This window comes from Heterodontus francisci, chromosome 1 (genome assembly GCF_036365525.1).
Source record: "Heterodontus francisci isolate sHetFra1 chromosome 1, sHetFra1.hap1, whole genome shotgun sequence".
Taxonomy (NCBI): Eukaryota; Metazoa; Chordata; class Chondrichthyes; order Heterodontiformes; family Heterodontidae; genus Heterodontus; species Heterodontus francisci.
In genome coordinates this window covers 44,948,551-44,963,968 of record NC_090371.1, presented here as the reverse complement: position 1 = coordinate 44,963,968, position 15,418 = coordinate 44,948,551, and the positions used below count along the sequence as shown (strand labels likewise).

Below are 15,418 nucleotides of genomic sequence, written 5' to 3'. Positions count from 1 at the left end.
TTCCCCATTGTGTTTGCCGTATGTGCTGCAGTGTTGTTGTGGCAGGACAATACAAGTCTCTTAACTGACTTGCCAATGGAAACGGGTCACAAATGGTAATGCTTTTCCTCTTAACAAACCTGCTCCATTTCAGCTGCATCATCCCATTCTCTGGATGAATCCAGTCCCCCCCACCCCTGGCAAGAACATGGAACAAATAGGAGATGTTTAGTCCCACTCCACCTGCTCATAAGAACATAAGAAATAAGAGCATGACTAGACATATGTCCCATTGAGCCTACCCGTTGATCATTGGCTGATCTTGGGCTTCATCTCCACTTTCCCCCCCTTGATTCCCTGAGAGACTAAAAATCTATCTATCCCAGCCTTAAATATATTCAACAATGGCACATCCACAACCTCTAGGGTAGAGAATTCCAAAGATTCACAACCCTTTGAGTGAAAATATTTCTCCTCATCTCAGTCCTAAATGATCGTCCCTCTACCCTTCATGCTCTATCAGACCGTGTACTCTGTGCACTGCTGTAGAGTCCAGCCAACTTTTAAATAGAATTTATAACACAGAAACAGGCCAGTCAGTCCAACTGGTCTATGTCAGGATTAATGTTACATACAAGCAGTATAACCTTCTATTCCTTTAACTCTCATATATTTATCTCTCAAATACAGCTAATCTTCAGTATAGTCACTGGCAAATCTTTCAACCAGATCAAACTCTGAAATTTTCAGCGGATTCCTCCTGGATTCAAACAAAATTCCAGATTCTTGCTGTTACATTACCAGTTGTTGATGTAGCATCTCAGTTTAAGTTATTCAATCTTGACCATTTGTATTCACAGATTAGAGTACAAAGCTCCGCAGCACAAACACCATCAGGTGCCTTACGATGTTGGGACATCGGACATTCTATTCAGCAAGGGATGGAAGATTGTTCAATGGCTGTGGCTTACGTGTTGATCACACAGAATCCAGCTGTTGCTGCCAGAATTAATATATTTCCATTAGTATGTTTCTCTGTCACATTGACACACCAATGATCTCAAATCCTGATGAGATCACAATCAGTACAAGGATGCAATTATGATTTCAACTTTAATTTCAGCCTTTACCCCCATGTCAAACCAACCGACTAAAAGAGCTGCTTGCTTAATTGAAGCATGCAAACAAGGAAGGATCCAACTAATTCTGTGATGCTAGCTGATCTCGTTTGGAGTGGAGGTAAGGGCATTAAAATTGGTCTCCACGCTCCTGGCTTAAGAAGAGGAAAATCAGCCACAGTTCCTGGTTAACAGTTGAATCGTCTTGCCAGTACTTACTGACTAAAGTCGATGATGCAGAATGCCACCTAGTGCCCACGGAACCATGCCATGCTGCTGAGGAAAGAAGCAGGCTGAAAAGAATAAAAATAAGATAGAGGCACCTCTATCTTATGAACTCTCATGAACTGCCACGTTTATGCTGCCACATTCTTACATCCTTCTTACTATAAAGAAGAAATGTTACATAAACTCAGTCTATCTCTGCTCATATGAAACCTGTTGAGAGTTAGGTATTCTTAATTAGACCCATTTGCTAATTTTAAAAAAACTAAAATATTCATACAGCAGAGGTTTCTCAGTGGAGCCCAGTGTCACCATCTCCATTAGTGCAAGAGAGTGACTTAAGCTGGAAATTCTGCTTGGACTATGTCTACTTGGTAACACTGGTGTCAATTTTTTTTTTGGCAGGGTGGAAATGGGTAACATTGTTAATTTTTATTCTTCGTTACGCTCCCTATCCCCAGATGACAGGATGAACAGGAGACCTATGCCCACCTCTCTGCCTATGGCACTCTCGGACTGGCTCCTATTAGGGCAATCACTGAGTGACCCTTTCTATTTGTAAGGAAGTGCCTGATTGGTAATGGGATGGCTGTATTGGGGAATCAGATGGGATCCCTCATCTGCTGCTTCTGTTCATTTCACAGTCCTTCATTCTGATTGGTTAAAGAGAGGCACAGTTGCTTGTCCTGTTCATTCAGATTCCAGGCTGCATTTCCAGTAACTTGCAGCGCAAAATACTGTCTACATTAAATGGGCAAAGGCAGGTCTAACAACGGGCACTGTTCTTTAGCCTGTCATAGCATTTTGAGGTCTATGTGTTTATATGCAGGTGGTGTTTAATCGTATATACTGTAGGCTCCCTAGAGCTTCATTTTTGTTTAAATTTCATGGTTTTGTTTTTATGTTATAATTAATTTGATAAAGGATGGCTGCTGTTATTTTGGGGACCAGCTAAATCCTTGGGACAATTCCTAATTTTTTTTGGAAAAAACATAACCCGCTTCAGCAACGTTGTTGAAAATCTGTTGTTGGCTGCTTGTGTAACTTTGTGCTGTATTGGACACTCCTTTGCAGTGCAAGATATTTTTTTTCCTGGTGCTGGTGAGCTAGTTTGAAATAAAAATGAATTCTGTTATGAGCTCAGCTATAGAAACACTGAGCATTTGGTGGTACAGCAGATTGGGGATTCTGTACCATTATACTCTTAGCCCCGTTTCAGGGACGCAGACACGTGGGGCCTACCGTAAATGGTATAGAGGCAGACTTTTGAAAGCGGTAAGATTTATATTTTAGACATTGTGTAAGGTTTTACTGAATGGTGGGCTGAATGGAACCTGGAACTGTTGTAAATACAGGAGTGTGTGTTGACTTATGTAACAGCTCATTATTATTCTAGTAACCAAGTTACTGTTGGGTTCATGTCTTGATTAGCTCATCACTGGCTGGTTGGGATAAATGTTTTTGTTTGATGTTTCCAGTTCCCTCCTCGTATACATTCTCACTCACAGCTTGCTAAATCATTTCAAAGAGTGAACCACATATCGTGGAACTGGAATCATGTCGGATCAGGTAGGAATGGCAGGGTTCCTTCCTGAAGGACGTTGGTGAACTTATTGGCTTTTCTGACAATCCTGTGGCTTTCAAGGTTATTTTCACAACTTGGTGGGATTCATGAGCTCTGGATTGCTAGTTCAGAGCCATAACTACTAGACTATCACACATCCCTGAATGGACAGGATGGAAAAATGGTGTCATCGCTGTCTGTGTTCAGCCTCCTCCTTACAGGACTCCTATAACTCGCTTATCCAGTGAGTAACTGAGTGATGCAAACCAGTGTAGTCCCAGCTTCCAGCTCTTGACTGTGATGAGTTAGCTATTTTACGTCTGGACAGCAGGTGAAGTTGCAACAATTGACCTCAGCACCGTTGGGCTCAGGAGAGAAAAAATGTCCACAATTCCTCACTATCTTGTGACTCCTATGAGAAGAGCATGCATCTCACTGATGAGCTCAGGATCCGCACTCAAACCATGATGCCATTCATGCAACAAGCATGGTCACAATGCACATGAATATTGACCGGTACAGTGACTGGTGCCTGTGGAATCACACCCCAGCAAGGAATGAACACTTTTAGAAGGTAGGGAGAAAATAGATAAGGTAGGAGGGGGAAGTTTTTTTTAAAAAAGGCTTTCGAGCAGATTGTCACTATCATATGGCGGCACAGTGGTGCAGTGGTTAGCACCGCGGCCTCACAGCTCCAGCGACCCAAGTTCGATTCTGGGTACTGCCTGTGCGGAGTTTGAAAGTTCTCCCTGTGACCGCGTGGGTTTTCACCGGGTGCTCCGGTTTCCTCCCACAGCCAAAGATTTGCAGGTTGATAGGTAAATTGGCCGTTATAAATTGCCCCTAGTATAGATAGGTGGTAGGGGAATTGAGGGAAGGTGGGGATGTGGTAGGAATATGGGATTAATGTAGGATTAGTATAAATGGGTGGTTGATGGTCGGCACAGACTCGGTGGGCCGAAGGGCCTGTTTCAGTGCTGTATCTCTAAATAAATAAATAATAAAATAAATCTCCGATGCAGGAATTTTGTTACCTACAGGTAAAACAGAAGATTAATTAATAGAATCTTACAACACAGAAGGAGGCCATTTTGGCCCATCGTGACTCTGCCAGCTCTCTGAAAAAGCAATCCAATTAGTCACAGTCCCTTCTTATTTCCCTATGGCCCTGCAATTTTTTTCTTTTCAAGTATGTGTCCAATTTCATTCTAAAAGTTACTATTGAATCTGCATCCACTAACCTTTTAGGCAATGCATTCTGGATCATCATAACTTGCTGCGTAAAAAAAAATTCCTGATCTCTTCCCCCAACCCTCCTGCCAGCGGAAACAGTTTCTCCCTATCTATTCTATTAAAACCATTCATAATTTTGAACAGCAGTAAGGAGAATAATCCCATCTTCTCTAGTGTCATCTGACTGAAATCCCTGGTGCCATTTCAGTAAATCTCCTCTGCATTCTGAAGTTTCAAGGGATATGGAGCAAAGGCAGGTAGAGTTGGGGTGCAGATCAACCATGATTTAGCTGAATGGTGGAAAAGGCCATTCAGCCCAGCCAGTCCATGCTGGTGTTTAAGCAACCCTCATTATTAGGTGGTCTTGGTAAGATAATTCCAATGCACATTCTCCTGTTTTATGCTGCACTCCTGGTGTTGGGCTGGTCCTACGTGAAAGCTGAAACCAATATCAATGCGGTATAAAGGAGATATGTGCTGGATGGTGCATCCTTTACAGAACTGCTTTGAGCTGAAGCAGTTCTCTATACCTGTTGCTTCTAGAGCTCTGGAACTGCCAATCTTCATCACAATGCAGGACCGATTCCAAAGCACTGACACCATAAAAACAGCATACGGTTGAGTAAGGAAGATTAAATGCATCAAGAGATAACGATTGAATTGGTAATTCCGATTTCTCGTACCTTAAAGCGTACTCCAATAATTTTTCCGGATAAATTTAAGGAAGAAAGATTTGCATTTATGCAACACCTTTTACAACCTTAGGATGTCCCAAAGTCCTTTACAGCTAATTAAGTACTTTTTGTAGTGTAGTCATTGTTGTAATTTGTGCACAGCAAGCTTCCACGAAATCAAGAAATAAATGACCAGATAATCTGTTATAGTGATTTTGGTTGAGGAGTGAATATTAGCCAGGACACTGGGGGAAAACTCCCCTACTCTTCCAATAGGGTCATAGGATCTTTTACCAGCGCCTAAGAGGGCAAATGGGCCCTTGGTTTAACATCTTACCCAAAGGACAGCAACTCCGACAAGGCAGTGCGACCCTAAGTGCTGCACTGGAGTGCCAGCCTAGATTACAGGTTCAAGTCCCCAGAGTGGGCCTTGAACCCACATACTACTGCCTCAAGAACCAAGAGTGCTATTGACTGATCCAAACTGACCAACAGTCACAATCTTGAATTATTTTATCAACATTTCTGTAACTGTGTAAAATTAAAAAAAGTTAATTGCAACATTATAAAATAATTCACTATTATTGAAAATAATGATGGCAACAATATTGAATAGGTATGAAAATAGCCACAGCACCGCTGTCTGTGCCACTTTCCCTGCAGCACAGCTGGCTGCTAAGAGGGTTACAGATGGTGTTGTATGTTGGGGATTAATTTAAAAATAAAGTGAAACTTTTGAGTACAGACACCCTGTTTTATTTATGCAGTGCTCTTCTGCTTTGTGGAGTAAAATTCTTCAAATGTTAGGGGTGTTGGAAAAAACATAGATGATAAAAGCAGAACAGCATATTAGTTGGTCAAAGTTTCTCAAATGCAAGCAGCCACATCAAAGAATCACATTAATATATGGACTACGCTGCAGATGAGAAACTCATGATTATTAGGAGTGATTAATAACGTGAGGAACTGCCATGTTTCCTACCAGCTACACAGGTCATTAAATCTTCAGGGACTGTTAACACAGGACTCTAGTTAGGCCACAGCTGGAGTACTGTGTACAGTCCTGGGCCCCACACTATGGAAAGGTTGTGATTGCACTGGAGAGGGTGCAGAGGAGATTCACCAGGATGTTGCCTGGGCTGGAGCGTTTCAGCTATGAAGAAAGACTGAAAAGGCTAGGGTTGTTTTCCTTAGAGCAGAGAAGGCTGAGGGGGGGACATGATTGAGGTATACAAAATTATGAGGGGCATTGATAGATTAGAAGGAAGAAACTTTTTCCCTTAGCAAAGGGGTCAATAACCAGGGGGCATAGATTTAAGGTAAGGGGCAGGAGGTTTAGTGGGGATTTGAGGAAAAAAATTTTCACCCAGAAGGTGGTTGGAATCTGGAACGCACTGCCTGAAGAGGTGGTAGAGGCAGGAACCTTCACAACAGTTAAGAAGTATTTAGATGAGCATTTGAAACGCCATAGCATACAAGGCTATGGACCAAGTGCTGGAAAATAGGATTAGAATAGGTAGGTGCTTGATGGCCAGCACAGACATGATGGGCCGAAGGGCCTGTTTCTATGCTGTATGACAAACACTTGACATTTCTACTTGAGTTTGGAATTTTAACTGTCTTCTAGCAATAGGATTGCCATTTTTCATAATATTCAGGATGTGGGCATCACTGGCAAGGCTTGCATTTATAGCTCAAGTGGGTGATGCTGGCAAGGCCTCATTTATTACCCAGCTCCCTAATTGCCTTGAGGACTTTGAGTCCATCAGTGGGCAGTGTGGCACTGGAGCCCCATTTAGACTAGAGCAGGTAAGGGGGTGTAGTTAAATACTCTTCTTTGGCCTCCTTATCTCGAGAGACAATGGATACGTGCCTGGAGGTGGTCAGTGGTTTGTGAAGCAGCGCCTGGAGTGGCTATAAAGGCCAATTCGAGAGTGACAGGCTCTTCCACAGGTGCTGCAGAGAAATTTGTTTGTCGGGGCTGTTGCACAGTTGGCTCTCCCCTTGCGCCTCTGTCTTTTTTCCTGCCAACTACTAAGTCTCTTCGACTTGCCACATTTTAGCCCCGTCTTTATGGCTGCCCACCAGCTCTGGCGAACGCTGGCAACTGACTCCCACGACTTATGATCAATGTCACAGGATTTCATGTCGCGTTTGCAGACGTCTTTAAAGCAGAGACATGGACGGCCGGTGGGTCTAATACCAGTGGCGAGCTCGCTGTACAATGCGTCTTTGGGGATCCTGCCATCTTCTATGCGATTCACATGGCCAAGCCATCTCAAGCGTCGCTGACTCAGTAGTGTGTATAAGCTGGGGATGTTGGCCGCCTCGAGGACTTCTGTGTTGGAGATACGGTCCTGCCACCTGATGCCAAGTATGCTCCGGAGGCAGCGAAGATGGAATGAATTGAGATGTCGCTCTTGGCTGACATACGTTGTCCAGGCCTCGCTGCCATAGAGCAAGGTACTGAGGACACAGGCCTGATACACTCGAACTTTTGTGTTCCGTGTCAGTGCGCCATTTTCCCAAACTCTCTTGGCCAGTCTGGACATAGCAGTGGAAGTACTAATAACTCACTAATTACTACTAGTCAATGTTCCTTCATTATTTTTTGGTAAATGTTGTGTTGAAAGATATGTTTAGCCAGCAAGATAATTATTTATTTTATGAATCTTAGAGTAAAGAAATTGGATGTTTTCGGTGGATAATCAATTGTAATTTTTACTACATACCAATTTTCTGTTTGCTTGAGACTTGGCTACTAGATAATGCTGTACATGCAACCAAAATAACTAACTGCTTGTGTTTAATTTAGATTATGTAATTAAAATTTGAGAAAAAAAATTGCCTGTGCTTTACTGATGGATTCTTGGGTCCAGATCTTGACTGCATAATTGTGTAAAATGGTTGATCGTGAATTGGCAGCCCATTTTGCCCATCTCTTCCCAAACCAGGAGAGATTTAAAACAGGTTAACAAATTTACTATCACCCACTTTACAAAATCAGTCAAGGTGTATCCTTTAAATCTTTAATAACAGAATTACCAGTGCCCTTAAAAGGTACCAAATCCAATGAAAAAAACCTTTGACAAAGGATTTGTCTGCACACATCACATCAACCCAAGTCATCCAGCTTGAACAGCCCTACACTCTTCCCATTGCAGTACTGTCTTTTAAATGATTCCCTGGTTTTCATCTCTGCCATTTCAAGTGTTGATCATTCTTTGTGCGAAGAACTACTGTTCAGTAGTTTGAATGTATCCGCTTATCCTACCCCCAGATTGTTTTTTTTATTTGGGCTTGGGATGTGGACAACACTGGCAAGGTTGTATTTGTTCCACAGCCCTCGTTGTCCTGAGGGCATTAAGTCAACAATATATTGTGTGACTGGAGTTACACGTAGACCGGACCAGGTAGGGTGATGGGTTTCCTTCCCTGATGGATATTGGTAAATGAGTTGAGCTTTTAAATAATCCAGCCATTTACCTACCTTTGTTCTATCAAAAAATCTATCTCACTCAGTCTTGAAAATTTCAATAGACCCAGCATCCCCTTTTGGGGAGCGAGTTCCAAAGTTCTTCTCTGATTTGGTGCCCAAAATTGTCTCTTGTTCAGTTTCAAGTCCATTTGCCTCTTTGTGTTGAATTAGCAGAACACTTACATCTGATGTGACCAGTGATAATGATGCACAACTCTTTCCCTCTCAGCTCAAAAGGTCTTTTTGAATGATTAGACGAGTAATAAAGCTATTATGCAACCGAAGGTGCCGTGGGAAGGGAACGAGGTGGTGGGGGTAATGGAGGAGTGGACGAGGGTGTCGCGGAGGGAACGATCCCTTTGGAACGCTGAGGGATGTGTTTGGTGCTTGGGGCCAGGGCTGTTCATTTTTCTGTCAGTTAACACCCTCTCTGTACTAACGCTTTGTCTTTCACCACATATACCGTTTGCCTTTGCTCAATGACCTTCTGGTCAGTTGTCCTTGTCCTATCAACACCTCTTTTGTTATCTCTTGCCCCACCTCTGCTTTACTTGCTTAAAACCTTTTACATTTCTAATATTTGCCAGACCTGCCGAGTATTTCCAGCATTTCTTGTTTTTATTATAGTTAGTTGGAACTTCCAAGCTCATGTGCCAATTTGTTTTCTATTGTTCCAATCTTTAAAACTATAAATCATCAATTTATAAACAAAAGGGCATGAGTGGATGGGCAGATATTGAACAAGTTTGCTGTGCATTTCTGACTTACATTAACATGTTATTCCACAAGATGCTGAAAAGAGTACAAAGCAATTTCTAAAAAGAGTAGGAGTGACAACCAGATGCTCAGCTCCCACTGTTTTCATACGACCACTTCAGCAATTTCATGGGCAGAAACCACCAGCCAGGCAACAGGATGCCAGTCTGCCTTATGGTCAGGAAACAGCAGGTGACATGGGAGAGGGAAACAAAACAGAGATTTAAAAGAAATGAATTGTACTAAATTCAAGATGATGAGGAAGACGACGACTATTTGGATCACAGCTTCTGTCAAGGGCTCAGAATAACACTAGCAATGAGAATTAAGTAACAGGGGAGATGGTAGCATAGTGGTAAATATTACTAAAGGCCAATGCCCAGGGGACATGGGTTCAAATCCCACCATGGCAGCTGGTAGAATTAATTGATTTTAAATTCCAAGAAATCTGGAATTGAAAGCTAGTTTCAGTAATAGTGCCATGAAACTATGATTGATTGTCAGAAAACTCATCTGCTTCACTTTTAGGGAGGAAATCTGCCATCCTTACCTGGTTTGGCCTACATGTGACTCCACAGCAATGTGGTTGACTCTTACCTGCCCTCTGAAATGGCCTAGCAAGCCACTCAGTTGTCAAGAGCAATTGGAGATGGGCAACAAATGCTGGCCTTGCCAATGAAAGAATTAAAAAAAACACACAAATCTACTTTGCACTGTACAAATACAACAAGATAAATTGAGTTACTTTCTTGAACAGAATTTTACTTCAATGTAGCAAGTTAAAGTAGTAACTGTACCATGCATATTCAAATTGTTAAATAACTTACACTTTTAGGAACACGTCAATACATAAATACATCAACAGATTAAATGTTAAAACTGTCAACCTTGCACAATACCACATTTTCCACAGCCAAATATTTAAATCTTAACACAAGACACACCAGCAATTAAACATAATGGAGTATAAGAACATAAGAAATAGGAGCATATGGGCCCTTAAGCTTGCTCTGCTATTCAATAGGATCATAGCTAACTTTCTACCTCAACTCCACTTTTCTGCCCTATCCCCAATAAGAACTTGATATACAGATTATACAATAGTAAACTGTGTTATTACATCATATTCCATGCTTTCTAGTTAAGTGCAGGATAAATAAAAGTGCAAACAAATTATGCTAACCTGCAAAATAAAACTTACATGTCGTCATGGTTATATAAGGCTTACATAAAATATCTCAGTCCACTTGACAAGAGGGAGAGGTGGGCTCTGAGTAGATTTGAAAGAATTGATTGAAGAGGAAGGGAGAAATTGAATGGATGATGAAAGAGAAAGGTCTTTCGGAAACTTTTGATGACAGGGACACAGGTACCAGAACAAAATGGTTTTGGAAGAGAATTCCAAAAAAACAGTGGCTTCACAAATCAAATAACTTCTTTTTGAAAAAGGCTTTAGAAACATCTAACATTTCACTGTGAATATATAGCTTTGTATATCACCAGCTAAAACATGTTCTCATCTCAAACATTTGAGACATATTTCACTTGTTTGTGTCACATGATTCACATTCATATTCTGAACAAAATATTATGGCCCATTTCTGATTCATCAGGCTAACATGTTTGAAGGCAGGCAGTCACACAATGCCCGCTTTTCCACTCTCAGCAGCAGATCATCAGTCTGTAAATATAGATATCATCAATGTTACATGCAACATCCTTTCAAAATACACATTAATCTTACACAAATATATGCAATGTGTAAGTGCTCCTTCCCCTTCAAAAGAATATATTTTTATTTCTTTGTTACAATTTAATGTAGTCCAAGCACTTAGTCACATTTTAGATCATGTCCTATGTATCTGTTGCAATTTTTTTTACATGCGTACAAAAAAGGTTGATTTGTAGTTTTAAAAGATCTAAAATATTTAAGTAGATACAGTTGAATACTTGGAGGTAATTCAGATTACAGCACTGCATCAGTAGAAAGCATAATATAATCTTTGATCATAGTCTTTTAACAATTCCAAATCAAAAGGTGACTCATTCTCAAACATAAACACTCATTCGAAAGTGGGTTCCTTACACTAGCTATGAATATTGGTGAAGATGAGGAAATCAGACTGGTCTCTACTTAATCAAGTTAAGGTGGTTTATGCTGGGAGATTGGTCCCATGATTATCTGTAACTATATCCATGACTACGAGCCAAATGCTCCTCTAAATGATCAAAGGGATCCTCTCCTCATTGCCCAAATTTTGTTAACCTTATTCTCACCAACACCATATAGACAATTCAGATGATCTAATGGAGTTGTGCTGCAGTAAAATTATCAACCAATCTGTGTTTTGTGCTAATGTAATGCATCATACTTTTTTTCAGTACTTCTGAAAGTTAATGCCATGTTTTCTTAGTTATAAATCAGCTTTACATCAGCACCTCATTTTAAATAACCTGCAACTTCTGCACTTTTATACTCAATAAAAAAAAACATAGAATATGTTTTGTATGGCTCCCAGCAACAACTATTTTAATTTGTATTGCTTTGATCTTATTAACTTGTTTTAGTGAGCAATGCATATTTACCCTAGTGTTTAGGTTATTTGCAGTCCTTTTCAAGTCCTGCAGTGCTCTCTGCATAAATTCAAAAGCATGACAGTCAACACAGGGGCGACCTGTGGAAGAAACATTAAAACAGCTAAAGTGAGCCAGCTCTAGTTTACTCTAAACAAACAGCTAAAAAAAAACAAGCTAATAAATAAAGTTGTTACAAACACTTTGCCATTGAATATTTACAGCAGAATATCTAAGTGGTTGTTTTTCAAATTAGAAAACAAATACTATGCCTTATTCCAGCTGCTTGAGATTACCCTAGAATAAATGCACTAATGTGCATTTATTGCACCATAAATTAAATTAACCACATAACTGTACTGTAAAATTCAAATCAGATTAGGATAGTACATATTCAAAATAGGCAGGGCTTCAGTCTTTATTTTTCCTATTCTCACCTCCAATCTGTGACTATAATCCTTGTAAATAAAAATTGTCAGAGTTGACAGGTCAATGATGTAAAGATATCTAATACAATCAAATTGGCTTATTCCAAGGGTTTCAACTGATTAAATTTCAACTACTTTATAACTAACCTATTTGAAAACATCTACACATACTCGGAGTAATCCATTTTACATATACAAACATCCTCTGAATTATCTACTGGATAAAAGTCTGTTTTCATAAATCACTATAAAAAATGGAATACATTTTCATAAATTAAAATTAAATTAGTCTTTCTGGATGGCTGAGATGGTTAAATTAGTGAATCGTTGCATTGAACACAGTCTCATTCACAGCAGCCAGGTTACACTTCGTGCTGTGCTGATCTGCTCCAGAGCTAAGAGCAACACGGCACACATGAAGCACAATACGCATATATCCTCGTATATGCTTGTGCCACTCAAAGAGACATCTGTGCTGAACCACATATACAACATTTTTCCTGCTGGTGCAGTATAACTAAAGCAAGTTACATTGATGCACAAGAGGTAGATAAAATCCAACCTGAAGCTAAGAACGCTCTTGGTATTACGAGGATATGCAGATGGGTTAGGTGAATTAGGGTGGGAGGAGGCTTGGGTGAAGCATAGGCCAGTTGGGCCAACTAGCCTGTTTCTATGCTGTAAATTGAATGTAATGGCATATATTTTATGTGCCAAACCTCCCAAGAACCATATGTGCAAAGGTCAGGTCAAATACAACTAAAATTGCATGAAACATGGTACTCTGTATCTTCAATAAAAAACAAAACTGTGACTGAGTAACAAATACTAATATTAGAGCAGAAGTACATCGATAGAGGAAGGAGAAAAGGAATTATTCGGCACGTGGAAGGCTTCACCAAGTGTCCACGAAATACATAAAGGAAAACAGTTAAAGGGACAGGGAAGAGCACGATTCATTTATGGGGAGAAACAGCAGGATTTACAGTTGAGAACATCATTCGCAGGGGGTAATTCATGCAGGTCACAATTACCAGCAGCAGAGCCAGCCTGCCCTGGCACAGGAACTTATACATTCAACCAAACCAGGTGCCCAGTGAGTGAGTTTGTGGGGGGGGGGAAAGCAGTCGAGGCTTTTCACAGAACTTTTTTAAAAACTCATTCTCGGAATGTGGGCATCACTGGCAGGGCCCATCCCTAGTTGGCCATTTGATACAACAGAATGGCTTGTTAGGAGGCCAAACTCGGTTTCCTTTCCTGAAGGACATTAATGAACCAGGTGGGTTGGTATGATAATCGGACAGCTTCAGTCACTTCTACAGCTAATTTAATATTTCAGATTTTTGTTTAACTGAATTCAAATTCTCAAACTGCGACATATTCCAACTAACCTTTCTGGATTGTCGATCCAGTATTGTACCATTACTACTATTGTACCTAGGGTTGCCAACTCTACTTGGACATATTCCTGAAGATATCATCACACATCCTTCAGCCGCCAACACGTGCGACACACCGCCTTCATCCCAAATGGAAAACAGACACATGAGCTGACTGGATGATTCTCAATAGTCAAACCGCCTTCTCCCTCCCATCCCTTGTCTTTTAATAAGCATATGTGCAATTTTTTTTTTAAAACACTATTTTATTTCATGTCCCTGGAGTTTTTTTTCCCGGGTTTGCTCGCAGCAGCGTCCTGGAAAGGTGCCTTCAATTCCGGGAGACTCCAGGACAATCCGGGAGGGTTGGCAACCTCTATCCAAGTTGTTCCTATCAAGCACCGATTTACACCCGAGATTGCAGGACAGGGATGGAAGGAAGCCGGAACTTACTTTCAGCCGGGATCACAGTCCCAGAGTCACTGTTGCCTTCGGCTAACAACCCCACAGCGAGTAGGGCAAAGACGCAGAGCGAAGAAACAGCCATCATCGCAGCGGCGGCGACCTGTTCGGAATGGGGGTGGGAACAGAAAATCACTGTTATTTTATCAATCATATAAACTATTCTTTAAAAAAACATTTTTTGAAATAAAACATTTTCTTCTCAAAATAATCTAATCCAAAACCAACCGAAAAAAATTTGAAATTTAAAACCGTTCCAGCTTCCGCTCAACCCAACTTGACTGGCGATGCTTGCTGCGACGGAGGCAGGGCGGGTGTCATAGTATGATTGATATGCAGTCGACCAATTGGCGAAGCCGAATGGCCACAAAGGGGCGGCTACATGTCCACGTCAATCAAATCAACTGACTGAAGTAGGCGCAGCGAGTTTGGTTCGTTGGTTTGACCGGCGGGGCGGGGCTTGTGGGCGGGGCCTGGGCGAGAGGGGGTGGGGTCTAGCTTGAGGGGGCGGGGCTTGTAGCAAAGGCTTTAGTCGTCCCGGTTAATGCCCGTCCATTCAAATCTCCTTCTTCAAGATGGCGTCCATGAGGGAGAGCGACACAGGCTTGTGGCTGCACAACAAGCTCGGGTCAGCGGATGAGCTCTGGGCGCCTCCCAGCATTGCCTCGCTGCTTACTAAGGACGTCGTGGACAACATCCGAATGTGTTTTCACGGTCTTTCTTCGGCGGTGAAGCTCAAACTGCTGTTGGGGATCCTGCACCTTCCTAAGCGGACAGTGGATGAGGTGAGGCGCCTTTGCTTCTCTCTCACTCTGTGTGTCAGAGAGGCTGGAAGGGAAACTGAAGAGAGCGCGCCAGGAAGTACATGAAACATAGGGGTCAAATCACTAAATATAACCGCCCCTTCTCCATGCAAGACTTGTGTGTGTAATCCGATGGATCAACTGCAAAAAGTTTTATTTATGAAAAAGGAAATTGTATTTAATATATGTAGTTTTGGGGCAATTAAGCAGTAAAATCTATCAATTTTTTCCCGTGATTTTATGATAGCTATATCATCAGTTTATTGTAGAGGTTCCCAAACTTTATTTGCAAAGATTCATCCCTTTTAAGAAACCGTATTTTTTTTTAGATAAAACAAGATGATAATTTCTCGGCTAGCAGCATTGGTTTTTGTTCGGAAGTAACGTAAATAGCATAGTACCAGTGTTATTCTACTGAACAAACTTGAACATAAAAGAACATTTCGTGATTCAGCCTTATCTCAGTGAGCAGGATGAGCCTGTTTGTTGGTGAACAACTTGTGGAATCTTGGTTCGATTTTTGAAGTTTCAACTACAAATCAGTCTCTATTTAAATGCCTTCTATTCTTTTTGATGTAAGTGGAGAACATAAAAATTAGGAGCAGGAGTAGGCCACTCAGCCCCTCGAGCCTGCTCAGCCATTTAGTAAGTTCATGGCTGAACTGATTACTCTACGTTCCCACCTACCCCTGATAACCTTTCGCCCCTTTGCATATCAAGAATCTATCTACCTCTGCCTTAAAAA

At 41.2% G+C, this 15,418-nt stretch overlaps 3 protein-coding genes across 4 annotated transcripts in view; 2 read left to right on the top strand and 1 right to left on the bottom strand.

The window, feature by feature from the left end:
• The window catches only part of pstpip2 (proline-serine-threonine phosphatase interacting protein 2), a 172,533-nt gene extending 166,824 nt beyond the window's left edge, over positions 1-5,709 (top strand). For both annotated transcript variants that reach the window (XM_068029907.1, XM_068029917.1), the window contains exon 15: positions 840-5,709. The gene's annotated coding sequence lies outside the window, so the exon portion shown is untranslated. The remainder of the gene's footprint in view (positions 1-839) is intronic.
• A 4,059-nt stretch (positions 5,710-9,768) lies between these two features.
• Positions 9,769-14,683, bottom strand: nicol1 (NELL2 interacting cell ontogeny regulator 1). The gene is made up of 4 exons (XM_068029894.1): positions 14,099-14,683; positions 13,862-13,973; positions 11,614-11,702; positions 9,769-10,708 (listed from the first exon to the last, which is right to left on the bottom strand). Exons 2-4 carry the CDS (start codon positions 13,956-13,958, stop codon positions 10,637-10,639), a joined length of 258 nt encoding a protein of 85 aa, XP_067885995.1. The 5' UTR covers positions 13,959-13,973; positions 14,099-14,683; the 3' UTR covers positions 9,769-10,636.
• Positions 14,393-15,418, top strand: part of nelfa (negative elongation factor complex member A) — a 53,623-nt gene continuing 52,597 nt past the window's right edge. Inside the window, exon 1 of the mRNA XM_068029881.1 lies at positions 14,393-14,655. Within this exon, the coding sequence (XP_067885982.1) occupies positions 14,446-14,655 (210 nt within the window). The 5' untranslated portion in view covers positions 14,393-14,445. The remainder of the gene's footprint in view (positions 14,656-15,418) is intronic.

What these genes read in the sequence shown, in the direction of transcription:
- nicol1 (XM_068029894.1), bottom strand. Translation starts at nt 13,958, where the DNA reads ATGATGGCTGTTTCTTCGCTCTGCGTCTTTGCCCTACTCGCTGTGGGG. An exon ending in GACTGTGATCCCGGCTGAAA is followed by an intron (nt 11,703 to 13,861) that starts GTAAGTTCCGGC and finishes TTTCTTCCACAG; the next exon opens with GTCGCCCCTGTGTTGACTGT. An exon ending in CAAATAACCTAAACACTAGG is followed by an intron (nt 10,709 to 11,613) that starts GTAAATATGCAT and finishes CTATATTTACAG; the next exon opens with ACTGATGATCTGCTGCTGAG.